We start from the raw sequence: 27,047 nt of genomic DNA, 5'->3' as shown, positions 1-27,047 counted from the left end.
AACCAGTGATGGAATGCAATTATTAATTAATACGCAGAATTGATCATGTCTTTGCTATCAGTAAAATTGAATCCCTAGCTTGAACATATATCCACAGTCAAGTCCGTAACTTGCCAACTTGACTGACATGTGTGTCCCTTGATAAAGCCCTTATGTAATCACACAGTGACCATCTAAAGACAGAGCAAGTGTCCTCCTATAAACAGAACCATCTCTATGCATAGCTCTATGTCTCTTCTGGGGGCCCAGGAGCAACGCTAAATATAGTCTATGTTGAACTCTGCCCCCTTCATCTGTCACACACACACACACACACACACACACACACGTCAAGATGACCCTTCTCTGCTCTGCTCCATTGGGTCTTTAATTATTCTATCTTGATGTTCATCCAATTCTGGGAGAAAACAGTATAAAGGGCCAAACACTTGGAACATCTTAACCTTAAGAGCATGGCAAAGCAATGTTAACTATTTGAGAGGGAGAGACTCTGTGTGTGTGCGTGTGCGCGCGTGCACGTGTGTGTGTGTGTGTGTGTGTGTGTGTGTGTGTGTGTGTGTGTGTGCGCGCGCGCGCGCGCGTGCGTGCGTGCGTGCGTGTGTGTGTGTGTGTGTGTGTGTGTGTGGCAAGAGAAAGTGGCCATGTTGGAGCAACCCAGTGGGCAGCCACCCAGGACTCAGGCCACTGTGAGGGCAGACTTCTGGCTGTGAGCCCATGGAATAACCAAACAGAGAAACAGGCAAATAGGTTAAAGGACAGAGATGAAAAGATGAGAAAGAAAATCAGCTGTTAGCATCAAAGCTGTTAGCAATTAATCTGGCTCTGTTTTCTTGCCGCTTTAAAGAGACTACAGAGGAAGGAACAAACAAAGGCTCGGCCACTGAGGTAGCAGAGATGAAGCGACGGCGACAGCAAGGTGGTTTGTGGCTTCACAGCCCGACTGAAGCTGTGGGCTCATAATAATCTTATGACCACAATCAACACAGCTTTCATGTCTCCATCACGCTGCGTTTCTGCTCACAGTAATGTCTTGTAGGCTAAAATGATGGGATGCAAAATTACATTTGAGGCTTTAAAGGCTAGATTTGTATCAGAAATGAAAGATGAGGCCCCTGCTCTGCCCTTTTTCTTTGAAGTTTGCATCGCTTCTTCATATTTGTGCAGGTAAATAAATAACTAAATACATAAACAAACAAATCTGTAGAATCTACTGATTTTTACAGTGAAAACTGGTCATCAGTGTTTCCCAAAGCCCAAGATGACGTCCTCTAAATGTCTTGTTTGTCCACAACCCATAGAGGAGTAAAGAAACCAGAAAATAATCACATATAAGAAGCCGGAATCAGATTATTTTTTATTTTCTTGAAAATTACTCAAACTGATTAATTAAGAGTTGACAACTAATCGATCACTCAATTCATCATTGCGGCTCCGTAGTGAACCAAGGCCAGCGCTCAAATATGTTACGTGTACATAACCTGCCTTTTTATTCTGGCCGCCATGGTGCTGAAAGTTGAGTTTACCTTTCCCTGGACTGTCAACAGGCGTTATAGGGATGACACTGTGGCGGATGTGCACAAGGATATTTTGAGAACTGTCCAAACAGTGCACAGCACAAGGTAAACAAAGCCGCAGCATGTTCACTGATGGGGTCTGGCGCACAGAAATATTTGTGTTCATTATTATTTGTCTGACACAGTGAAAGTTTCATCTAATGCGACAAACAAGACCACTTACCAGCAAAGGTGACTGAGGATTTCTGTTGAATTGGAAATAAATAAAATATTTACTTATAACTTGTGGACTTATTTGCTTAAATGCTTATTTGATAAAGACAATGTGAGAAATGATTGACAAACTGCAAAGTACTTGTTCTTTCTAGCCATTACAATCACCCAGTACCAGGTTGGAGTTATCATCATGCATTTTGCCCTGTTCATATCGCAGCACAATTGTTACACACAACTTGTTTCTGTAGGTATGCTGTTAGTTTTTATTCTCATTACAAAATCACCACAAAATTGGTCCAAATGTGTTTGGTTGCCAGACTAAAAACAGTGGTCAAACAGTCATCAACCTTTATATGTACATGTCCGCACTTGTAAGGCTGGATATCAAGTAGTCCTCTCAGAATAGCAATACTCATTAGCCTCCTCCTTATGGGTATCAGGGAACGGGAAAGCCTCAGGTGGAATTCGGTTGTCTATATTCTGCCAATAATGGTCCAAGCCGACAAGAAACCTAGAAGATCTCCCTATGAAACCACTGAGCAAGAACAAATCCATCAACTGCGCCAACACTGGAGGAATGATCTGAATTAGTCGCAGTGAACGGACCAGAAACAGAGACTTCCACAACCACTCCTGAACGCTCCTTTCTCCTGGAATAACAAGAGAAACACTTCATAAAGACTTTGTGTTGTGATTTTACCTCTGCTTTAATTTCCTTCCTGCTCTTTGATGAAATATGCCCCCAGACACTTTCAAATTGTAGTCCGCACGAAGCAGCACTTTAATTTCATCTGCTGCTGTTTTACCAAGAGGCCAAAAAAGAACATCAATTTGCGAGACAAAGATTTGGAGTCTGAGCAGCAATTTCCTATCAAAGGAAACCAGAACACGCATTACCAGAGTCAAATGGAGCAAAAGGGTTAACATTGATACAATCTGCAATGGGTTTAATACTGTGGAAATGTTAGCTTGGTTTTAGCTTCCAGCAGCGGGGCACAATGGTGTCATGATACCATGTAAGTTATGTTCGAAAAGTCACTTTGCAGCAGAAATTCTGGAAGATCCTAAGCAAGGAAATACAGTATTATTATACCAACACTCTTATAGTAAGTGTCAACACAGTTGCCCTTGAAAGAGGGAACTTGACCCCAAACACTTAAGGAGGGCTGCTCAGCGGCCCGACAGAAAACTATAGCTCTCTATCAACTAGTTTAGCTGAATTAAAGTGAAACAGGTCACAGAACAGGGTTACACTGCCACGTTAACCTTTGGTAATATCGGAGCTCCAAGGGATCAAAACCAAATGAGAATCCCCAACCCTCAGCCCACATTGTGAACTTAACAAGATCTGAATGGTGAATCTGCTGAGTGACATGGGTACAAATTGCCCGCCACTATAACAATGTCAACTAAATGGTGATTTGAGACACCCTGCTGCACAACGGCGGCAGGCCAGAGCCTTGAAATACGACTCCGGAGGAAAAGTTGCCATTTGACAACTGACAGAATGGTTTCCAGCACAGATACCATCTAGAACGGTGGTTACTGATAGGCTTGTTTGTTTCCACAACATTAACTTCCTAACCTTTAATCACTGAGAGTGGCTTGATTTTTATTCACCTGTAGCTAAAAAAGTCCACCCTAAACATAATAAAAGTATGCTGATTTAATGTGCTTTCCTCCAGAATATCCTCGCAACGTACAGGACGAGGCAGCATTAGCACTACATCCGGCACTCTAACACGCTGCATCATTAGCAGCCTTGCAACTCTTGAGGGTTTTAATTGTCGAGTGTCGTTTTATGCCACTCATATAATGATAATATAGGATAATAATGCAAGTGCACCCGATCAAAGAGCAATGTACTATTTCTTGATATTAAGGGAATAGGAATCAGAATGTGAAAAAATATGAAAATACCCTTAATGAATAAAATATGAATAAAATAATACCACACAACCAAAACAATGAATAAAATGTGACTATAATGTATATAATGTAATATTATGTCTTATAATGGTGGTGAAAAATGTGCTAACTATTCTGGCATCATGTTGGCCACAATCTTATAACAGATGTGTAAACACAACAGGCAATATCGAGGTCAGCATAATCACATCAGCAGCTCAGTAAGATAAGATTTGTATGATATGATAAAACACGCAGGTGCGATAGTTATCGTGACAGGCTAGCACATGACACACAGCAGTGACTCATAAAAGCCAGATCATGCCTCACAATTTCAAGCTCAACACCACGATAACCTACACATGTGGTGTAATTGTGTGCAGCTCACCCGTTTTCTTAGTAAGAAGGCGGAAAATTAAATGTCACTCTTGTTACATAAATGCCACTTTCCACTTCATCACTTAACTGTTGTTTTCAAGGAGTTACTGAGAGGCTCACTGTCTCTGCTGAAGGACTCCACCCTTATTTTATAGGACTTTTAGCTTAATAATTGATTACCTTTCTCTTTTTCTTCTGAATAGCTGCACCGTAACCAATCATCTTCATGTTCATATGGCACACGTTACTTATTTAAAAAGAGATCCAGGCACAGATTTCTACCGGAAGAAGGAGTGGTCAGTGTTTTAGTGGTGCAGTCACTTCAATCTCCTGCCTGGATGTTTTCAATGCTGGACGCAGATGAAAAAAAACTCCAGGGCACCATTTGCGTTCAAGACCTCTCCTCGTCCTTCTAATCATTCAATTTATCTTCTCCCACATCAAAAGCGGTGACGGTAGCGGTGATGCAGGAAGACAATGACAACCCACTGTAAGAGCAGGGGAGGGGGTTGGCGGACACACTGACAATAATGTCAGGTTATGCAAAAACATGTTATGCTTTCAACACTCCCAACACCTTGGACTGACTCACTACTGAGCCTGGTTTCACCCAAGTACGAGCAAACAGCCTGAGAGCCGACTGCATGTCACCTATGTGAGAGGAGATCACGTCGACGAGTGGGTGTTGGGTCGTGTGCAGTCACCCGCCTGCAGGGGAAGATTTACATGTAAACACACGACATGCCTGCTCCTATGTGGGCATTTCCCAGACACGCTAGACACTATGACCCATCTAAATGCATTGATGGGATGAGTAATGACTCAATAAAGACCTCTGCATGTCTCACTCTCCCTGACGCTCTTGAGGGAAGCGCTTCTGATTCATTGAGATCAAACGCCTCGCATCGCAAAGTGTTTATCTTCACGTGTTCAGCAGAGCAACTGTATCCTGTTCTACTGAACAACCCGGTGAGAGGAAAGAGTCTCTATTCAGATATCCACTGTGACATATTTGAACCTTTTTCACAAACTTGCCTCAGATGATGTAAACAAGAGCCATCATCCAGCATTGACAAAACTGAAAGAATTACACTAAAAAAATGCAACAGAAAATGCCTGTGACTGCAATGATTTTAATTCAGAGTGTCTAGAGTGTTATGACGAACACAGAAAAAGAAGCCTGCATCCCATTCAGCACTGCAATTTGAAAAATATGCCCCTATATCCAGATATATGTTACCTAAAAGGTCATTTATGATTATCTGATACATACACCCTGGGATGTATGGAGATATAGGTTTATTATGTATGGTAAAATGTGTAAATGTACATATATGAAAGATGTCTAATACAAGACAACAACGTAATAACAATTTATGTGTTAACATGTCGGTTGATATTCTCACACATTTCATTTGGTCTTTATTGCATATCCAATATCCGGATACATATCCCACATGGCAACCCTGAAGACAATACTGTACCTCCCTATATTAAGACGATGTCTAAGTGAAGTATCGGTTTAACATCATCTGCGCTGCTACCTGGGCGCTCACTGTCAGAGTCGGACTCTGGCAGGCCCAAATGTTTCCACATTAGATGAGGAATTCTCAGAGCTGATCCATGCTGAAGCTCAAAATCGAGAGTTGGCGGGAAATCCACCTTTGGTCCTGACGTGGGCAGCAAGATCTGTCCATATTAGTTGGTTTTGTCCCTCTTCTCTATTCCTCTCTGTCCCCAATTTTCTCAAAAATAGTCTCTCCCTTTCATTTTCAGCTTAGACAGCTTAAGCCAAACACACTTCCGTGAGTCCCTATTTGTCGAACTACTCTTTACCAGCAGACCTGTTTTAATTAATTAAAAGCTTCACCTTTTAGAGGGCACTTCACTGACAGTAGGCATTTAAACAGCACATCAAATTCCAGTTATTACTGCTAGTAGTGTCACAGAAATAAAAGGCAACTCATAGCATCAGAAGGAACCAACAAAAAAACCTAAGTATAGTTCTATGCTGGCAAATGATTGTATAAACACTGTTACTCAGGGCGCATCTTCCTTCATGAGCCCCGGATAACATGATGAGACACGTCATGACCACAATAACACTACAATGACTGAGGGTAAACAAATAATGCCATGCTTGCAAAGTAGCAAACAAATCATGAGGGGGATGGAAATAGTGTGCAGTAAATGAAAATGAAGGTTATGAACATTTGGGAGTTAAGAGTGAAGTCTGAAGGATATGGCCGTTTATAATTGTGTCACGTTATCTGTGCTCCTCGTCAGAGGACAACAGTGACAAATCAGCTGTCCACATTGGTAATCACATGTCCTTTTCTTGTGTCAGCTGGACAAATGAGATGGAGCTGGTGTCTTAAAGAGCATCAAACATGTGGGAAAAATGTCCCGACCCTGACTGTTACTGTTCGTGTGACAGCAGCAGATGGTGAAGAAGGCAGGAAATGAAGAGTTTTCTAAAGCATGTACTTAAAAGTACTGCACATGCCTCACAAACACACACACACACACACACACACACACACACAGATCTCATATCCGAATGAGTCAGATGTCAGTCAGTTGTGTTTTTACCTTGGCACTGGAATCCTTGTTTTCCAAACCCCCTGCGAAAACAAAGAAGGCTGAATTAAGCAGTTGTTTATGCTCTTTCTCAGTCACACACAGCCAGTCCTCTCATTCATACATACATTCATTCATACAGGGACAGGGTGTTGTTGCATAATGTACATCAGAGCTTTCAAATCTTCATATCCTGCTGGAAGCATTTGTTGTCATCTCCCCCGACCAAAACACCGAAATGAATATTTAAGAAGACAGTATACTGACAGCTACACTCTGTGACATTGGCGTGGGGTTCAGAGGGGATGCTGGGGACAAGAACAACATGAGCAGTCGCAAAGAGCTTTCATTTTTGATGAACCATTTGCCTGAGAGCCTTCTGTTCTATTTTATTTTAAATTGTCACCTTGAAATAAATAAAGACATTTGCACACAGAGAAAGCACAAATTGGGGCATAAAAATGTTGAAGCGAGAGCTATGCCCTTGTTTTATGAACAAAAGCATATGGACACTCCTCCACAAGTCCCCTTAGTTCCAATTAAGGTTTATGTTGATGCTACATCAGACAATGATTATTAAGACGCATGGTTTTCCAACGGTTTGTGCCCAAAGCACAGCAAAGGGCAACCATAAATCTTTAGAACAAATGTATCCATGTAAGAAAAACCCTCTCTAACCTCTCTGGTTTTCTGGAAGATTTTTAAGCGTTTTTTTAGGTATAGATTTTGCCTCTTTATTAGGAGATGAATGTGTATAATAGACGGCAGGGCACAGACTTAACGTTTCCATCGGTCTCATCGATGCACCTGTTATTGGTTTTTAATATTCCAAAAATATCTGAGGCTGATTTATTTATTTGAGTTGGCCAAGCACTGGTAACAACTGAGGGTATTGCAGTATCCTGTTGCCTGTGCTGTGACTTAAATCAAGAAAAATGTTCATCTGCACCTTTATTCCAGTTTTCAGTCATCTACATTATTCTATTTTTTATTATTTTTATCTTTTTGTTAAGTAATGACTTTCAAAATGTATTATTGGGTGCATCTAAATGCATACCAGTGAATCCAATGCACAAAGTCAACTCTGGAGTCCTGTATAGTAGATAAAAAACGGATTCATTAGCTGTTGTATAGTTGTATATTGCAATAGTAACCTATGGTTGTGACAAAACCCCTCACGGCATTCCATTTGGGGAATACTGATTTATACAACAGTGTGCTTTCAACCTTGGAGCAACATTTTGGCGAAGACTGTCGAGGCTTCATCAGATCACATCAGTGTCTACCTCACCAGAACGCTCTTGTGGCTGCATGGGAGCAAATCCCAGAGGAGTGAAGGCTGTACCAGCAGCAGACTTACAGCCATGGCTTTGGATGGAGGTGTACACTGTACACGCATACAATTTTTTCTTAGGTTCATCGTACGTTTTTTTATTAGATTTGTTAAACAGAAAAAGTAAAAATGAGCAACACATTATTTGTTGCATTAAGGATTGATCCAAGTGGGGGTTTTTTTAGGGCCATTACCAGTTAATAGTAATCACAGAGACAGATCACTGATATGTGGAGCTGGTATGAAACAGAATAAAAGTGTAATTTTGAGGTATTTTACTTTGGTATTTCCATTTTCCGCTACTTTATACTTTCCCTCCACTACATTTATTCAACAACGTCGGTACTAGTCACTCTGCAGATTCAGATAATTCATTGTTGATAAGCTATCAAGTATTTGTTTCAACACTGATACCAATAATCGTAAAAAGCTGACTATCGGCCGTGACAGTCGGTCTATCCCTAGTTTGTACCGCACCACCTGAACCAAAAACCTTGAATCGTCAACCGAAACTGAAACTAACACTTGGATAACTGCTGAAAACTGTAACGAAATTCAAAGTTATGGCAAATCCCAAACTGATTAACCATGAAAATCAGCGTAGAGATGCCCCCCCTCTGTCCTTTATACAGCAAATCACCAAGTTGCTGTTGTTGCCTTCAAGTTTCACTTTGAGCCCGTGCTTTGCTGAGGAATGGAGCGCAGGTCACGCTGTAAAACTGTCGAGGTTATGAGCCACAAGCAATAAATGGCCTGAGATCACACTCCCACCTGCGAACAGCACAGGACTGTGAACGTGGGTGCAACTCTACCGGGCTGACTGCAAGTTACCTGAGGTGATCTCTACAGAGCAGCAACACGATGAAACCTTTCAACTAAACTGAGGTAAATCTGTCATACTTTTCGAAATACTTTTCGAAATACTTTAACTTGGCAATAAACTGCAGCACAGAGGCCCACTCCCTGCAATCAGCTGAACACCATGTGTATATGCTGAGCCCCTTCTCTGTGTAGGTGAAGATCTTTTCCATATGCCCACATGGTGCCAGTAAGTTTTCCCATAAAACCGAGCCAGAGTTTTCTTTTCTTTTTTTTTTTACGCCATAAATCCTTGAGCTGCTTTCCACAGTAACAACCAATACATGGAGGGCTGGATGGCTCGCCAGGAAAAGGGAGCCTGTTACTCATCCAGAGACTTTCACCAGGTCCAGTCAAGACACGAGAACTGGACCTGAACATCTGTAACAGATGTCTTTCAGTTCAGTGTTAATCTAGGCAACATTTCTCAAGAAAGAGGTCATGGGATTTGACGATTGCTTTGATTTTCTCGCTGGCAATTAGATCGAGTCACAACCAGAAAGAGTTATTACCCAAAATGCTCGGCTAATAACATAAACAAGAGCAGAACTCCTCCCATATGGGTCCGCTTGGACCAAACCTCGACAAGTCGGGAACACCGGAGATAGAAAACAGTACTAGGAGGACTGCGGACACACATGCTCTGTCACTTTTCCAGCGAGAAAAGTGTGTGTGAAGATTGCCGGGACAGTTCGTGTGAAGTTGTGTTACATCATCGAGCGGAGTGTGGCTACTCGACCGAAGTTATCCGACATGCAACAGGCAGAGCAGTCGGGCAGAGGGGGGTGGAGGTGGAGGTGGGAAAAGGGAAGGCTTACCAGATGAAGTCGGTGCAGTGGCTGCAGAAAGTCGGCTGCCTGAAGAAGCGGGCTATGAATTTGTGGTTCTTGATCTCGTGGACGTTCTTTTGCCTCAAAGCACCTTTGCGAGCGAACCTGTTCGCCACGTCCGCGGTGGACGACTCGTTTGAACTCACATCAGCCATGTCCCCCCTCTCAAGAACCGGGTCGACGCTGCAGCAACAGTCGCGCTGTGTCGGCGTGTTTTTCGGTCCGTGTCGCGGCGCAGCCCTCAGTGCGGAGCCAGCAGAGTGTGGAGCGGCGGTCTTCACCGGAGACACTGCGCGTACTGTGTGAGGGCTTTCCCTGCCTGTCGCTCGCACTGGGCTGCTCCACTGACAGCTCTGCAACGCCGTCAAGTCCGCCGCGGCGAGGGGGCGCTACATCCGGCCCCTTCAAAATAAAAGGCGTTTCACCTTTTGGGGTGAGGTGGGGGGGGGGGGGGGGGGGGCGTCCTGCAACTTACCTGCCCACGTGCATCCAGCTACAGAGGACATTCATATTACGTCTGTCTCAAAGTGCTTCTGGCATTAATCTATAGGAGTTTAAACATAATTATATTACTTATTTTCTCGCTTAATTTTATGATGCAGAAACACATAACTGCACCTATTAGCGAGATTATACAATAGTGTCCACATCATGTATGATTACATGTTTCAAGATCTAATTTAATAGCAATATCACTGAAAATTAACGCTCAACAAATGTTTTTCCAAGGAAATCATCTTGTCACTATATTTTTTTAAATTTTTTATTTATTTTTTTTCAATTTAAATAGTGCTGAAATTTCTGCACTTCTTACAGTTGCACTATTTCATATCTATTAGTCTAAATTCTTCAAATATTTACTTTTCTTTAGACTTAATATTCGTTAAACTATTCCCAGTGCATTGGGAGCAAAATTAACCAGAGTCAGATTCCTTGTTTTTGTTTTTTTTTGCTACCGAACTGGATCTGATACCAGTGGTGGAAGAAGCTCTTGTTAATTCTGTTTTACAACTAAATCATTATCTTATCATCTTATAAGTAGCCTACATGATGACCTCATTTAAATCCCAACAGATCTTAAACCTGAGCAGGTCTAATCAGCAGCAGAACTGTGTGTATGTGGGTCCTTTAATCTATAACAGTGTATTATATTTATAAAGCTGGTCATGTGTTTTATATGTAAAATCAGAGTAACTATCAAAGTTACATAAATAACAGTAGCAGTGGGGAAGTTTTTTCTCTTAAATGTAGTCGAGTAGAAGTGTATAGTTGCATAGATTGGATATACCTTGGATAAGTACCTCCCTTTTAAAATGTGCTAAGTTACTCTTCACCACAGTTTGATACATGGGCTGGACCAACAAACACTATAATATGTGTTAACAGGGAGCACTAGAAAAGTTATTTCAGTGAATTTATCCTTAACTGACGGGCGATCATTTATTCCCTCATGCCTTTTCATTAGCCTAATCCAGTAACTGTACACCTGTATGCACATGGAGCTTTTATATACTAGTTTTGTCTAGACTGCTTTATAAGTGTGCAGCTAACAGGGACTGCAGTTACACTACATCGCCCATGACACAGTGCAACTTTTAACTGCTGCCTTCACAAAACAGTATCATGTAGCACAGCACCACTCGCTGTAGCCTCTAATAGAACCATAAAGTTAAAATAACCCCTCTCTAAAACAGATTCAGCAACTTTATTATGTAACAATCATTTATTACTGAGCTGTTGGACTGCATCATTTTTTATTTATCTGGGTGTCCTGAATAAACAGGAAACTGGTTGTGTAACTGGGTTATAGTTTGAAATAGTCATCGGACTTACGGCCCCGGCTGTTCTTGATGTAGCCCTGTGTCTGTGCAGCCTTTAATCTCAGTCACAAAGGGGCTCAGCCTTGTTGACAAACAATACATGAAAGCGAGGCACACCAGCCATCAAAAAGAATCCATGAAACCTTTTTGCATATTCAAGCACAGAGTACAGTGGAGTACATCCATATTTCAGAAGGATTTAAACATGCAACCTTTTACAAGCAGGAAAATCCAGACTTCTGAATTCCATAGTGGATTATTATTATTATATGATTATTGTTATTATTATTATTATTATTATTATTATTATTATTATTATTATTATTATTATTATTATTAATGCAACACATGTTATAACACATTTCCATAGCCCAGAGAACATGGTACTCTTATTTCAAATGTGCATTAATCCCTCACAGCTGTCTGGGGGTTTTGTCCACAGGGCTCCCCAGCTATCTTTATTCCTAAAACACACTTCCTGCTCGTGCTGTGTGTGTATCTTCGTCCAACTTGACAGCTGCTCCGCTCCGCTTCCTCCTTCTCACTCCGGCTGATGTCACGCAACAGGACCGCTGTCAGCGGGAGGGTGGAGGCCGCCTGTCCCGCTGCAGGAATTTGTGATTGGGGCGTCATCGTGTGGAGTAACAGAGCATTACACATGTTGTAGCTGCTCGGTGAGAGTCGTTTATTATTTCTTGCATGAGCTCAGTTCAGCAAAAGTACCTCACACATGAGCAACAGGTCCATAACTGTGTCTGAGTGGCCTCAACTCTTTCCCTTGTATTTCACACTATTCATCTTAGATCAATGTTATGCAATTTCAATTAAACAAATAACCATCTTCATAACGGACATTTATTGGTGTCTTAGTGAAAAACACAGGGTATTGGTGACATCACCGTTGGAAATTGCTCTTGCTTCCATGTGAGCCTTGTGTTGTGTCAATTTCTGTCTCCCCCATTACTGTCATTGTCATTTACACTCATACTACTGTGTGTTAGCCCCTCAAAACAATTCATCATTAAACACTCAATCAATATTATTTATATTTAAACTCCTGAAACCAGAATGTGTTGTTAACTTCCCCCCCAAGCAGTTTTAAAGTGGAAAAAAATAAAATAATAATTTCCCCATATAATATAATAAGATAGTATCTGCTTGATTAAACACATCTCTTAAACTACATGGTGCTTTCATTGAGAAATATACTCAAACCGAGGATGGCCATAACTTTAATGGCTGAAACATCAAATCATAATTACATTTTCTCAATGTCTTGCACATTTTGTGCAGTCCTCAAAATGAAATGATTTTTATTTAATTTTTTTGGCCTAAACAACATTGATTTGCATTGAGGGGTCCTGTGTTTGGTCCTGGATGTACAGGTTAAACTTACAGTGTCTGTCTCTGATAACGTGGCTTTTGCTGTATTTATGAATACGTATTTGACTTAATTAGTTACTGCCGGTGTCGGTATTACATGTCTTCCCATTTGAAACATTTTCTCACAGCTACGGAGTTTCGCCAAGTCTTTGCGAGTCTTGCTACCTCGAACTTTTCTAAGCTTACCAATTCCCTTGGGTTCACTGACCAGCAGAGCAGCAGAATAATTTCGATTGTTTGGTGTTCTTTTTTATGTGGACGACAAATATTTGCCAATTAAACTGGGTTGCATAATCTGCTGTTTCCTGAAACCAGGTGGTTTTAAAACAGCCATCGCTCATGAGGAAGAAAAGTAGAAAAGGAAAGAGCTCTTAGTTGTCAGTGACATGATGTTTATTTCTTTCAAATAATCTACCTGCCCAGTTTATCTAGTTTATTAAGGACTGGCACGTTTTCATTTGATCTCTTCAGGTATTGCGTGACTTCAGTGATAATGGATCTGCAGAGTTGAACTGGATTATCTCCTTATCCTGATTTGATACCTTTTAGATTTTCCTAATTGGACCAAAAAGGATCTTCTTGTTACCTGAAATATAGCGGAAAGCTACTGAACATTGGCAACGCAAGGTTTAAGCACGCTTCATCAAACATCTGTATCTGTGTGTGTTTGCACAGTGTCTCAGGAGACTCTCCCCTCCATTATTTATGAGCTCATATCATTTGTATGTCTGCTGCTGCTTCTTGTACCAAATCAAGGTTATCGATCAGCTCTGGGTAAATATGCATGTTAGGACCTTTGTGCTCAATCAATAGGAGCTTACACTGACATGTGATTGGATCAAGCTACCAGGGGCCCTTTTCCCCAGCAGCGTTTTTGTTGGCCCCATCACTAAGGGGTCTTCACTCCCGGGAAGATGGGTCCGACTTTGGCTCTGCTGATCCTTAGCCACCTTGCTTTATACACAACTGTCACATCCAAGAAAGGTAAGATGGAGCAGGAATATTGTTTTACTTGTGTTAGAAATAAATCCATAGCTCTATTTTGATTTGTTGTAAGTATTCCTGCTTCAGCCTACTTGCTGTCAATCACTGTTTTCGAGCTATACATATGAAATTCAGGCACCTGATGGATTAAAAAAAGTTAAGTTCGCAACAATGAAATCTACCCACTGGATTATTATGTCAAAATTCCCCAACAAAATGTGATAATAACCCCTGTGAATCCTGCTCTTTATATGTCCATTAAATTATCTTTCTGTTCTCTAACCAGTATGTGGCAGGCCACTTATCACTGATGGGATTGACGACGCAACTCTAAAACGTGTGTACGAGGTTGGAGAAGAGGTGACCCTCACATGTGAACAGGGGTACTTGCCCTCGACTGCGACCCCTCGAAGGTTAACCTGCACCGCCACTGGAGAATGGACACCGTATGACTTGTCATGCTCGCGTGAGTTTACTGAGGTTTCGGTCTTTCACGTTAGAAGAGTTGTAATTCTTAAATTGTCTAAAAGGCGAAAGTGTGCTTGAGGTGGGGGCAAAAGTTTACTTTTGAGTTTTGTGTTCCTGGTGACTTTTTCATGGAATCATAGAATGTCTCCCCTGAGTATGTTGAAGATTTATTTCATTATCATTTTGCGACATGATGCTGAGCATCCTTTGTTTCACCTGTCACATAATGAGCTCCAAATGCTGCTTTAATTGAGAGTATTAGATGTGCAATATGAAAGAGTTGTCCACCAGTCAAATTCAAAATTAAAAAAAATAGGGGGCAGCATATCAATAACTGCTGCTGACTGTGGCTGCCGTTAGCTAGTTAGCTGTGCAGCTAGCAGTGTGCACTGGGAGTTGAGAACCAGGGGAGTATTGGTGTTTACACCGCTAACACAGGAGCTTTGGACAGGGACGAGTCAGGGCTAGCTGGTTAGCATGCTAACTTCAGTACATAAAGACATAGACATCATAAAGTCAGATTTTCATTTCTTCACATTCTGTGATATTTTGAGTTATTCGTCTGAATGTTTTCACCTAGGATTCTTACATAATGTACCTTTAAGATATGGCAGCAATCAAGAAAACAAGCACAAAATAATGTTTTTTTTAGCAATTGTATTACAATACAATATCAGCTTTTAGGAATCTCTATGGTCTGACCTTAATAATATACCAATGGTGAAAATAACACATTTTGGTGCTCTCAAACACACTAAGAAAATCATTAAAACGCTTTTTATTAACGTTTGCTAGCAGTCTAACTGTTTAGTTCCTTTTAAGTTCACTACTACTAGTAACACTTAAATAGTCCTATTAGCACAGTAATGTTAATGAATGTCAAAAGGTCATTTCTGAGACAAAGTAATCAGTAATGAATGATTTTTACAGAGCTGATGACAATCACCTCTTCACAAGATAATGTTTTGTTGTCTATCTATCAAGAAATGTACATTAAGTATATGAACTGTCTTTCCTACAGCTAAAATGTGCCCAATCCCTAAACCTCTGCAGCCATTTGCACAGGGAAGGACAGAAGCTCCGTTCAAGAGTGTGCTCAACTACTCATGTGATGACGGGTAAAAGTCACTTTATAGTTCTTAGTAGATCACTGTGTTTACAGTAATGCATGTCAGAACAATGTCCACTTTTGCTCTTTAGGTACGTCATGCTGGGGTCCAATAAGAGCAGCTGTTTACATGACGGTAGCTGGAGCAATCCACCCCCTCTGTGCAAAGGTACATAGTGGAAATATCAGCCGACTCTTCAGGGTTCAGTGGAGAGCAGATACCTCATCTAAAGCTCATGTGATCTATTTAGGGAGCTGAATTTTTTTTTTTTTTTTTTTGATGCCTATGCAATTGTGTCTATGAAGTTATAATAATTTGATGAAACATTTATTTTGCTCATTTTTGGCAGTATGCAAATTATGTCAGACTTTTATGTAGACATGTAAAAGGTTTCATTTTACTTATTCTATATTTAAAAGGTACATAACATTTTGACATCCGCTTAATGTGGATTTCTTAAACAGTTAACCCACCAAATCATCAATACATATTTTTCCTCTTACCTGTAGTGCTGATTATCCATGTTACATTGTTTTGGTGTCAGTTGCTGATTTTTGTAAATGTACGCTGTGTGACATCTGCCTTCTGTCAGTATAATTTTACTATATGGGACTCAGCTTGTGATGCTCAAAGGACTTGAGGAAAAAAAAAAAAGAGAAAAAAAAAACTCAATAGAAGTGTCTCTTTAAAGAAATCATCACCTGATTACTCAAGATAACACACAGATGTTGTGAGCATCTATATGTAGGAACATGCTACTACTCATTAATGAGAGGGTACCCAGATAAATTAACTAAGCTAGATAGCATTATTTATTTATTGTTTACATACTGCACTGTCCCGAGCACAAACAGATGCTCACATCTGTGTAGATGAATTCTCCAAGCCCCACAACTCACACCAAAACAGTCTAGGGTGGATAGATAGTACCGCAGGTTAAGAGGACAATATGTATTTTCTATTTTGGGGTGAACTATCCCTTTAAGGCTTTAAAGCTTCAGTATGACTCTTCGGTATGATCTTTTTTTTCTCCTTACAGCTGTGAACTGTCCTCTGCCCAGACCACCTACAGGGGGAAGAATTGTCCATGATAAGTCAGTGAATGGAGCCACCACCATGTACGGGCAAGGCTGGACGTACGAATGTAACCCACCTAAAGCACCAAGTTATGAGAGGGGATCCTGCATGGCAGACGGAAGTGCAACTGAGCCGCCGGTGTGCCGAGGTACGCAGTCTTCTCCATCCTGCTCCACCTTTCATTTGTATTTCTCTATATTTCTCTACCTTTTGCAATTGTAACCCTTAAGTAACACTACCTCACCTTTTGACCTGCTTCTGATGACCCCAGATGTGAGCTGCTCCATCCCAGCAGCCATACCAAATGGCGTCATCACCTTTGCTGTGATGAGACCACATGGCTACAAGGAGAAGGTTAGATATGCCTGCAATGAACACTATATCCTGGATGGTGAGGCTGAGATACAGTGCCAAAACACAGGAAACTGGTCTTCCATGCCAGTTTGCAGGGGTGAGTCATGGGAAGATCAGCTCTTAAGAACAAACCGAAGGCTACAATTCTCTATTTACACAAAAGCAGGGAGAGTCTGCAGAGAGATATTGAACTCTTTTTAACCTTCAGAACTTTTGGTTTCAACCTGATAATAATGTTATACGAGTGGATTTGAAATGTCTGGTGAAAAACGGACTTTGACTGCTCTGGTTTTCCACCCAGCTCCCTGCACTGTTGGCATCAAAAGAGGTCGTATCTTCTATAATGCCAAGAAGCTCTGGATCGGAGACCTGAAACCCAACAGAGTCCTCCACGGAGAGCACGTTGCCTTCTATTGTCTGAATAGAGAAGACAGGTGCGGCTACCCTGTGGCCAGCACCTGTAACGATGGAACCCTCCCCATCCCAGAGTGCTTTGTGGGTGAGTTGTTGTCAGCTTGATGAATCTAGTTCAGACCTGTTGTTCCACCCGTGGAGGTTTGGATGCTTGACTGATAATTTCTCACCCTGTAGTGACAGCAGCTTAGACACGACCTCATATCATGTCAAACACAAAGGTGTTTTCAATGCAACCCTATTGCCAGAATAAATGTTGTCAATGTATATTTCTACAAACCTCGAATAAGTTAATGCTTTTCTATGTTTTAATTGTTGTGATAATGCTGTGCATACAGTCCCTTTAGGTTTAGGCACATCAACTACTTGGCTACAGTAAGGAAAATATTTTGCGTCTCTTGTATCTGTCACCAGAAACATGTCTGGAAATCGTCCTGACACCTTGTTCAAAATATCCAGTGGTTTCACCTTCACAAATGTTGAGACACATGTCTCAAACTGTGGTCTCTTGCTCAGCAGCTACCACTACCATCCCTCTCTCCTCTATATATAACAACATTACCGCTGCTGCTTACCAGCCACATGCAAACCCGATCTTTGTCGTACCACCGTTTCCTTGGTCAGATTTAGGCACTGAGACTACACGGTTACGTTTTTTTATGTCACTTCAGTTCTGAATGTACCAAAATTATGTATATAACTTCAGTTACATTATGGTCTCAATATCACTTTCCTATTGTTAATATGTTGATATGTTACTCATGGTTACCTGCTGGACACTCCAGCAAGTCAGTTGTGTCTGTACTTCTTTGACCCAACCCATCATCCCCGTCATCCTTCAAAGACGACTTTGTTGCTTTTCTTACTTCTTCATCTGACTTCCTCCTTTGCTGTCACAATGATTACCATGGCCTCTAAGGGTCGCATGAGAGACTGCTCATATATACATGCAATCTGAATTTGATATGAAAAGTACATACAAATCATACATTTTATTCTGGTGACTGGGCTGGTTGAAAGTGCTTGAGATGAAGCTTAAGGTATAGATGAAAGATATTTCTATTATCTATCTATATCTGTCAAAATTGCCATTTATTCACATTCTGATGATAACTTTGATTCATTTTTGAATGTTTGTATCTCAAATTTCTACATATTACCCCTCTAAAGTATGTCTATATTTGTTACTAGGCATTGAAAGATAAAGCCTTGTATGCTGCATACTGTGGTGGCTAAATCTAAATTTGTGAAAAGCAGAGAACGGGAGACAAGAAGGGTACAGGATATAAACCACCACTTGTGAAAACATGTGGATATTAGGGCCAAGTTGTGCCCGGAACTTAGCCCTAACATCCACATGCTTTCACAAGAGGCAGTACAGTGTGTTTTGTTCCTAAAAATGATACATCATAACTCTGTCGGATGGCCTACAGATGTCTTCGGAGAAGCCCATGTTTCCATGCAGTAATACATTTTATGATAACAGTAATATATCTGCCATCTTCTCACTTTTAGAACCGGGGAAGGTGGAGTACCAACTCAGGCCCAAAACCCTACCATCAGAAATGGCAATGTGTGCTGCTTCACCACCTGCAGCCCCCACAAGCTCTGCAAGACCTGCATAACCTTGCACAGAATGACGTGAAACTCTACGTACCAGGAAAGGATGAGAAAGATTGGAAACATGAAATGAATCTGTAACACAGTGCAAGACAGAGGCCACTTTGGTTATCGGCAACCTTCATCTTGTATTTGCCTGTGATTTTCATTTGATGATAAAATGCAGTCGATATTGAAAATTAAGAAATTTAGTTTTTATTAAGGATGCAAAATACTGGTGTGTTGCACAAGAGTCAACCTGAAGAACCCATGTTCCCAATCTGTGACTTTATGCCATATGTACACTGAAATTGTTCATACATACCCAGCAGGTTACAATAAAAGCTAAATTTGATGTGGGTGTCCACACTGATCTGACATTCTTTCCTAGAGGATTTGATACCAATTCACACCTCATGTCTGACTGAGTGCTGAAATGCAGTAGCACAAACTGACACACAGGGCAAGATCATAAAAGATCATACTATACCTACATATAGGTTAGACTTTTTGTTACTTCTAGGATTGTGTGCATGCTTGTTTACAGTAGTGCAGCAATAACCATTATTTTCATTATCAATCAGCCAATTATTTTCACTATTAATTGAATCTGATTTGATTTTGTTGGACTTATTAAATAAGTGACTAATCGTTGCTGCTCCAGTTTGTGTCGGCGGTTTTGGGGACCTCAGTTCGAGTCAGTTTAGTGCTGCTCATGTTGGAAATGACCAGTAAAGCTCCATAACAGCTGAAAGTGTAATAGAAAGAGTACATAATAATACATGTTCACTAGTGCACCCCTGTAAAGATTGAATGGATAAATAAACTCAACTGAATAACTCTATAGCTCTAATTCAACCTATTTCAATTCGAGCATTGATCTGTATTGTAGCTGCTCCCTGAGGGAATCAATCTTTTTATTGGCATGTCATGTGATGTATCAACTTTTGATTTATAGCAAGTTATACCTGTACATTTATGAGAATTCTATCCAAATAGATACAATACCTCTTTGACGTCATCTGCCCTTGATGCATTTAACCTCAGTAAGAGACTTACACCATGATCAGCAATGGACCAATTATTTTATTATACTTTTTTTTTTTTTTTTTTTTTTAAATGTATCTCCGCCTCATAATGCTGAACTCTTTCAAATTATTCAAGTCCGACCAGGCTGGGTCAAATGGCATTTTAAAGACAAATGTTTGTTATTTCGTAATATTGCATCGACAAGGGAAAGTCCACAGTCGGAGTGTTTCACTTCCAGTAAAATGTCACAACACAAAGAAGAAACAAAACAAGCACCATCAGCGGGCAGTTACCTCACACTGCTTTTATCTGTTGATTTTAGAGAAACACAAACAGCAGTGGAAGAGGGGACAGATTCAGTATTTGAACGGGAGAGACCAGAGGAAAGATCCAAGGAACGCCTGCACATTTCAACAAAGGATGGAACGGATTATGACTTTGTTTCAGCTATGTTTGGTGGCATTTTCTATCTCTGTGACATCCGGACAAGACAATGGTATTTACTATCATTATTGGATTTTGATTGAGGGCATATGGTTTAAACTGCTTGGATACAGATTTATGACCTCAGCATCAGGATACCTCTATATCTTATAAGAGACTGATTCAAATGTAATTTGCTCAAGTAAAACTGACCACATGTATTTGTCCTCAAGTAAAAAAAATACATATATCTTTTTTTTGAAAATTGTTTAAAATAGTTTGTTTCCCTACATTTTTATTCCAACATGAAGCTGACAGAAACACGTTTTTATTCCCTGTCTATAAGACACTTGAATTCAGTGTTCTTCGTGACAGAAATGGATTTTTGGATTCCCTTGTCAAATGTTGGAATGGATTGTCAGACATGTTTGAGAGTCTATACCCAGTCATCATTGATTCCATCTGTCTGTCTGCAGTGTGTTTCAGACCTCAGCTGGGCGACAACATTGAGATGAGTGGGTTCCAGAGGTTCTACAGCCCCGGTGATGAGATAGCGCTCTCCTGTAAACAGGGTTACACCCCCGTGCTGGGACCACGGACGATTGTTTGCATTGCCAGCGGAGAATGGACCACAACCAAATTCCTGTGCATACGTGGGTCTCCATTATTCTAGTGAGAACTTGTGATAGATCATCTTGAACTGCAAATTTGAGTTTTTCTTTAAATCTAACATGTTTTAAAAAAACCTTTTGCTTGTATAACAGTTGTATAATGACGGAAATAATTATTCATTCAATTATTACTGATAGAGTTTCCAATCTTACTATAAATGAGGACTTGTTTTTAATGTGGCATGGAAAAATACACTGCTCTAGTAGATTTGGGGAAGATTTGTATTATAATATGTAGATAAGGACTGAGGATATGAATGTGTATATTCAGGACTAAAATGTAAATGATTCTTTCTCTGTAAATTGGGGGTAAATAATAATGATGATAGTCGCAGACAGTCTGCACAACTAGACCACAACTCAGCTTCAGGAAGGTGGCATACTGAAGTAGAGAAGTGCAGACGCGTCATTCTATATGTGCATGTTTCGTACAAAGAAATCGCAGAACTTAACATTTACACGTGTTCTCTGAACTGTATTCTGTCTTACAGCAAAACGGTGCCCCTATCCTGATCAACTGTCTAATGGAGAACTGGACTATGAGGATACTGGGTACCAGAGTAAAATCAACTACACCTGTAATGAAGGGTAGGCAACAACATCTTGTTGAATTTCATTCTGTGACATATGTCATTTGCTCTTTCAGCCACCTTGCTCACCCTAATTCACTGGTTGCAGTAACTTTAATTTATGTAAGGTGCTTTATTAACACCGACAAGTATAAACAGGCAGTACTGGAAGAACTATTAACATCTTTTACTGTAAAGGTACCAATATGATGGTTTGAAAACTCTTAGTTGCACATCTCGTGATCAAAATCTTCCTCCAGCAAAAGTATAATCAAGAAAATATACTTAAAGTATGAGTTCAATCAGAAGTGAAATGCGAGCTTTATTTAACAAAAGCCGAAATCTACAAAAACCAGGATTACAAATGAAAAAGAGTAGCAAATAAAACAGCTAAACAAAGCGCAAACAAAATGGCAAAGTTCAAATCAAACATAGAAAAACCAGAAATCAAAGTCCAAAAACATACTGCCGAGGAACAGGAGATACGCGAGGAAACACAGGGACTTCACCGGGAAAATCACAGACTACACCTACAAAAAACTGACAAGGAGTGCGTGGGGAACAAAAGCTTATGTACACAGACACACTGATGAGGGGACGAGGAACAAATGAAGAGAGAGAAGGGAGGAGGACAGGTGAGATAGCGAGGGGAAGGCACAGAGGAAAAAGCATGGAGGAAACAAAACTGACAGACAGAGGGAGACAAACGAGCAAAGGAGGAAGGGGAAAAGACAGAGAGAAGAACATAGAGGAGACACTGCAAAGACAGAAGAGACACAAGAGGGCATAGAAACAAAACGTAAGACAAAACAAGACACAACACAAAGACATCGAATCATGAACCATGACAAAAGAGTTAAGTATGCATCCCATCTGAAGTGGATGTACTAGCTTGACGGGTGGAAATAATGTCTTTTTAACTCAACAAATCATACAAATTCCATCTGTATGAGATTGACTGGATACTGACAGGAATTTTTTTTTTTTTTTGGTGAACTTATCCTTTAAAGTTTAAAAGTGAAAGGACTCACAATGCAGACAAATTAACTCTTTAGTTCTTGATTCATTATGTAACATATTCATTAAGGTAGTAACATGTAAGATGAATTTTAATGTTGCAGCTGGCTACAATAGAGGTCATTTTTTTATATTAGAAGGTTTACTGTGTGACAATACATTTTATTTCATAGAAAGGTTTTCAAAATCTGCTTATGCAAAGGAATTAGCAGCTAAAATCATTAAATAAATTCAAAAGTACCATATTTGCCTTCCAGTAGGAGTAGAAAGTAGCATAAAATTCACACACACACGTAAAGTTACAAAAGATTTGACTGAAACGCTCAATTAAAATAAATGTACTTAGTTATTTTCGAACTCTGTGTCCAGGTACACCCTGATTGGAGCCAACACTGCTGAGTGCCTTGCCAATGGAACGTGGAGCACATCAGTACCAGAGTGCAAACGTATGTAATCCACTCCACTAAAAGAGAAAGCATACAACACACATTTGTCATTCTTGCCTCCAAATGCACTTAAATCTATTTTTACCCTATTCTATTGTAGCTTTATATACCTCTGTCCTTTTTTGTTGTCCATTCTCTGGTCTTAGAAGACCAGCAGTGTTCAATTGCAGTGTTCACAATCTTCACTAGAAACTGGCCAGTGAAAACACATTTCTTAACGGACCACAGAGAAGTTGTCGCTGAGATCGTGGTGCTGTAAATCTGAGCAACACATGCCACATGAAATAATATAACACACATACTTAAAAACAAAAGGAGAAAACTAATTTGCAATACACAAATGATCATATTCTGTGTCTTGTCTTGCAGCTGTGACCTGTGGACTCGCTCCAATCCCACAGTTTGGGATGATAATTTATGACAGGAAGATCAGCGGGAACACCACTGAATACAGCGACAAGGGGACGTACAAGTGTCTGCCTCCACACGTAGTTATTGGCAACCCAAGAGCAGAGTGCACTGCCAGTGGTACCTGGACCAAGACACCTGAATGTCGAGGTACGAAGGTCAGAAAAGCATGAGCTACTGAAATGATATCAATTATTGTGGTATTGCAAGGTATATTTACTGGTCACAACTTCAACATTTTACTGTAGGATGTGAGCCAACCAAAAAAACACATGTATTGTAATGTTGTGACACTTATTCTTATTATCAACAAATCCCAGGATTAGATTTCAGTCTTGATCTTTATATCAGAAGATCAGAAAACAACTCACCACAAGGTCCGCTTATGTATTTTTTTTTTCCAGATTGCGTGGAATTTAATTGTTCAAATTCTTCTTTTTTTTGTAGCACTTACACAAGCAAATTCTCAGGAATAACAGAGTTTAAAAAAAAAAGCCATTAGACACTGTGAAATCTCTAAGGATGGATGATATTCTAATGCCACTGTGTGAAAGAAAAACATTTTCCTCCAGTTAAAAGGTCAAAATTCTGCAACAGCTGAAGATGAAAAGGTTGGCATAATTATGACAAATTAGCCAGTTACATCCAATTTGATCTTCACCATCTGCAGGGGAAATTTTCCAAATCACTCAATCTGACACATCATGAGATAATTGCCAAACAGTTAATATTATATATGAAATAAATATTGGTAAGGAATATGAAAACACGTAGTGACTGTCAACATGCCACATTTTCGTTAGTTGAGTCTCTCTGATGAAGGGACCACATTGTTCCCCTCACAGTGGTGACCTGCCCTCGACCAGGGAACATCGACAGAGGCTACGTGTCAAGCAACGACCACAGGGACTATGACTACGGGGAAACTGTTAAATATGGCTGCAATGGAGACTATGTACTTGAAGGAAGCCTCGAGATTGTCTGTCAGCAGAATGGGAAGTGGTCTGAAAAGCCATCCTGCAAGGGTAGGACTACAACCTATATTACAGTCACTTTACATGACACATTTCTGGTTATAACTGCAGTTTTAGGGGTGATCTTGGAAAAGCAGAGAAAGGTTTGACGTGTTTCCCAGTTTGGATTTATGTGTCGCTGCTTTCCCTCTGTCCCAGACTTTGATAGTGTGATGATAATCAACCAAATTCCATTATTTTTACATTGAATTTTATGACTGTTGACTTTAAGAGTGGTTCAAATCCAATAGGAAAACTTCTTTTGACGTTAAAATGCATTTGACACCAACAAACAATCTTTGGAATCAGATTTTGACTGATAAAAACTCATCCAAATATGGGAGCAACAGCTTTCACATTTATACGTCAGTCTACACTAATATCTTTGACTATTGCTCCCTAATTTTTCTTTCTGCTTGGGACTTGCAGCTCCGTGCAGCATTGCCATTACGAGAGGAAGGATACTCTACAAAGGACGAAAAATCTGGATCGGAGACCTGAGCCCTAACAGAGTCTTACACAAAGATATCGTCTCAGTCTACTGCAGGGACAAGGCCAGGAACTGTGGTTACGCTGTGCCAACCCAGTGCATCGATGGAATACTCAAAATCCCAGACTGCTTTGAACGTAAGCAATATTTCATGAAACAGCAAAATGTGTCATTAAAAATTCAGTCAAAGCCATAGCCAAAACACAGGACAGACTTTATAAAATGTACGTGTGTACTTGTCATTATCACTCCTCAGCCACACAGTGACAGAGAGCAGTGGTCTTAGCTTCTTTACCTTCAATTGGCACATTTCAATCAATCTAAAGTGACCATGTTTTATTAGCTCATAAAACAGACATAAAGAATATATCCACTAAAACAGTCAGAACAGCCTGTGATCCAAGTCTCTCATATTATTGTTCTCGAGCATTGTAACCACCCCAAAGATGAACTTGTTTACTGGTGCTGTAGATGTAATTAGTTTTTTTCTCTCAAAGCAACTGGCATGCTCACCTTGAAAAAGTTTCATGAGAGACCCATCATGAAATAACAAATGAAGTCATCAGCACTCGCAAATAAGTTACGGTAACGCTGATGAGGGCCAAGGGCCGAAACATGTCTGTCTGCTGCTGTGCATCATTTAAATGTATTATACTTTTGCTAACAGCTTCATTTGTTATGTACTTGTTTATTTCCGTTCATTGTCTGTGCATTATGTGCAGTAAACTTATGTTGTCTCGAATTTGCTTTAAACACATATTGATGTAGGACTTAAACACAGAATCAGCTGAAATGATACATTTCATTAAACTAAATTTTGATCTGAACTAAAATTGTGTAATAAAAGAAGATTGATCATATAAGAACTTTCACATTTCAGCAGAGAAGCACTATCATTACAATCAAGTGATGGCCTAGTGTGCAGAGTGCTCCCATCATCAACCAAATAAAAAAAACTGCAATGAAACCGGATCTGTATCTTGGACTGTTTACTCTTGACTGTCTGTCAAAGAATTAGTTCAGAATTTCCCCTATGAAAAGGGATTATTTTTATCAAGGATCTGTACTTTTGTTATAGTGAGCGTAACCATTCTAACCTGTTCTATGTGTCTGTTTGTGTGTGTCTGTTTCTTTTCTAGATCCCGGCGCTACCGAGTATAACTTTCATTCAACTTCACTTCCATCAGAAATCACACAGTGCTGAAACAGCAGCAGATCCCTTCTCTGGTGATTATTAAACCAGTGCAATATGGAAAAGTCGGCCGCGTGTTCTGCTCTCTAAAAATAAAGAATATGGTCTGACTCAAGATGCCTTGTTGTTGTGTGGAGCACAGTCCCGACAAATTTGACATTTAACATAATTTGATCTGACTCACTACTGGTTTAGAAAGTGCGTTTTGCTTCTACTTCCCTTTCAAGTCAACTTTAATAAAACAAGCCTAATACAAAGTGTGATGGACAATTCAGTGAATGTGACAGCATAGTGAGAAGGAGAAGTCTTTTTTCTTTGATAACCCCTTTTCTCCTGTTTTTACTGATTTAGGAGTTAGGTAAGATTTTGTTTTTTACACCAATGTATTGATTGTATTCACAAGCAACAATGTCCAACATCAAAGTATTTTTTTTTATCATCTATGAAAAAAAAAATCCCATTGTGATATCCTTGATTTCTAAAGGCACTGAATTAAATATGACACGTTTACTGGCAGAAACTCTTTTGCCATGTCTTAAAATCTGAACTTGCATCAGATCACCAATGCATTCATGAAGAGCTTTAATGGGTTACGATTCTCTCTAACAAGTATTTCTCTCAATTCTCTTGTTATGATCTGAACCGAACAGAAGCCAACATGAGTCATAACAACACCAAAGATACCAACTTCACACCCACTTGTGATAGGCTTCGTCATAGGAACAAACCCTCCTCTACATTGAGGGTAGCAACATGTACAGAGGTCTAGGATGGGTCAGCCATGCGGTGGGGAACATGGGTCGGCTTTTTTCAAACTTTGCATTATTATATAGCCTATCAATGTGGCCACCAATCAACTCCTGTGACACAATTACAAAAAGAACGTGATTATGGCCTTCATAAAGGGAATACAGTAGTGATGCTTTGAAATCTTGATGACTTAAGGGCAGCCTTTGTGAGAAAT

General features: G+C 40.1%; 3 protein-coding genes across 8 annotated transcripts in view; 2 read left to right on the top strand and 1 right to left on the bottom strand.

Annotated features, from left to right (window-relative positions):
• Positions 1-9,982, bottom strand: part of prkcaa (protein kinase C, alpha, a) — a 162,677-nt gene extending 152,695 nt beyond the window's left edge. For 5 of the 6 annotated variants that reach the window (XM_030436646.1, XM_030436653.1, XM_030436638.1 and 2 more), the window contains exons 1-2: positions 9,606-9,981; positions 6,609-6,640 (exon numbers count right to left, since the gene is read on the bottom strand). In XM_030436646.1, the coding sequence (XP_030292506.1) occupies positions 6,609-6,640; positions 9,606-9,772 (199 nt within the window). In that variant the 5' untranslated portion in view covers positions 9,773-9,981. Of the gene's footprint in view, positions 1-6,608; positions 6,641-9,605 lie in introns of all 6 variants that reach the window. The other variant, XM_030436628.1, reaches the window with a different exon arrangement.
• A 3,663-nt stretch (positions 9,983-13,645) lies between these two features.
• LOC115593187 (beta-2-glycoprotein 1-like) lies at positions 13,646-19,180 on the top strand. The gene is made up of 8 exons (XM_030436615.1): positions 13,646-13,804; positions 14,091-14,270; positions 15,294-15,390; positions 15,473-15,549; positions 16,421-16,606; positions 16,730-16,909; positions 17,114-17,311; positions 18,742-19,180. The coding sequence occupies exons 1-8, from the start codon at positions 13,735-13,737 to the stop codon at positions 18,849-18,851; spliced, it is 1,098 nt and encodes a 365-aa protein (XP_030292475.1). The 5' UTR covers positions 13,646-13,734; the 3' UTR covers positions 18,852-19,180.
• A 956-nt stretch (positions 19,181-20,136) lies between these two features.
• LOC115593181 (beta-2-glycoprotein 1-like) lies at positions 20,137-26,340 on the top strand. The gene is made up of 8 exons (XM_030436602.1): positions 20,137-20,350; positions 20,754-20,930; positions 21,440-21,536; positions 22,904-22,980; positions 23,350-23,538; positions 24,234-24,413; positions 24,831-25,028; positions 26,031-26,340. Exons 1-8 carry the CDS (start codon positions 20,275-20,277, stop codon positions 26,093-26,095), a joined length of 1,059 nt encoding a protein of 352 aa, XP_030292462.1. The 5' UTR covers positions 20,137-20,274; the 3' UTR covers positions 26,096-26,340.
• Positions 26,341-27,047: the final 707 nt, after the last annotated feature.

The sequence above is a fragment of the Sparus aurata genome, chromosome 1, assembly GCF_900880675.1.
Source record: "Sparus aurata chromosome 1, fSpaAur1.1, whole genome shotgun sequence".
Classification (NCBI taxonomy): Eukaryota; Metazoa; Chordata; class Actinopteri; order Spariformes; family Sparidae; genus Sparus; species Sparus aurata.
The sequence above is the reverse complement of the archived record's forward strand: the minus strand, read 5'-3'. Positions and strand labels throughout refer to the sequence as shown.

Coding starts and splice junctions, on each gene's coding strand:
- LOC115593187 (XM_030436615.1), top strand. CDS start 13,735: ATGGGTCCGACTTTGGCTCTGCTGATCCTTAGCCACCTTGCTTTATAC. Junction 14,271..15,293: donor GTATGACTTGTCATGCTCGC/GTGAGTTTACTG, acceptor TCTTTCCTACAG/CTAAAATGTGCCCAATCCCT. Junction 15,391..15,472: donor AACTACTCATGTGATGACGG/GTAAAAGTCACT, acceptor TTTGCTCTTTAG/GTACGTCATGCTGGGGTCCA.
- LOC115593181 (XM_030436602.1), top strand. CDS start 20,275: ATGGAACGGATTATGACTTTGTTTCAGCTATGTTTGGTGGCATTTTCT. Junction 20,351..20,753: donor GACATCCGGACAAGACAATG/GTATTTACTATC, acceptor GTCTGTCTGCAG/TGTGTTTCAGACCTCAGCTG. Junction 22,981..23,349: donor ATCAGTACCAGAGTGCAAAC/GTATGTAATCCA, acceptor CTTGTCTTGCAG/CTGTGACCTGTGGACTCGCT.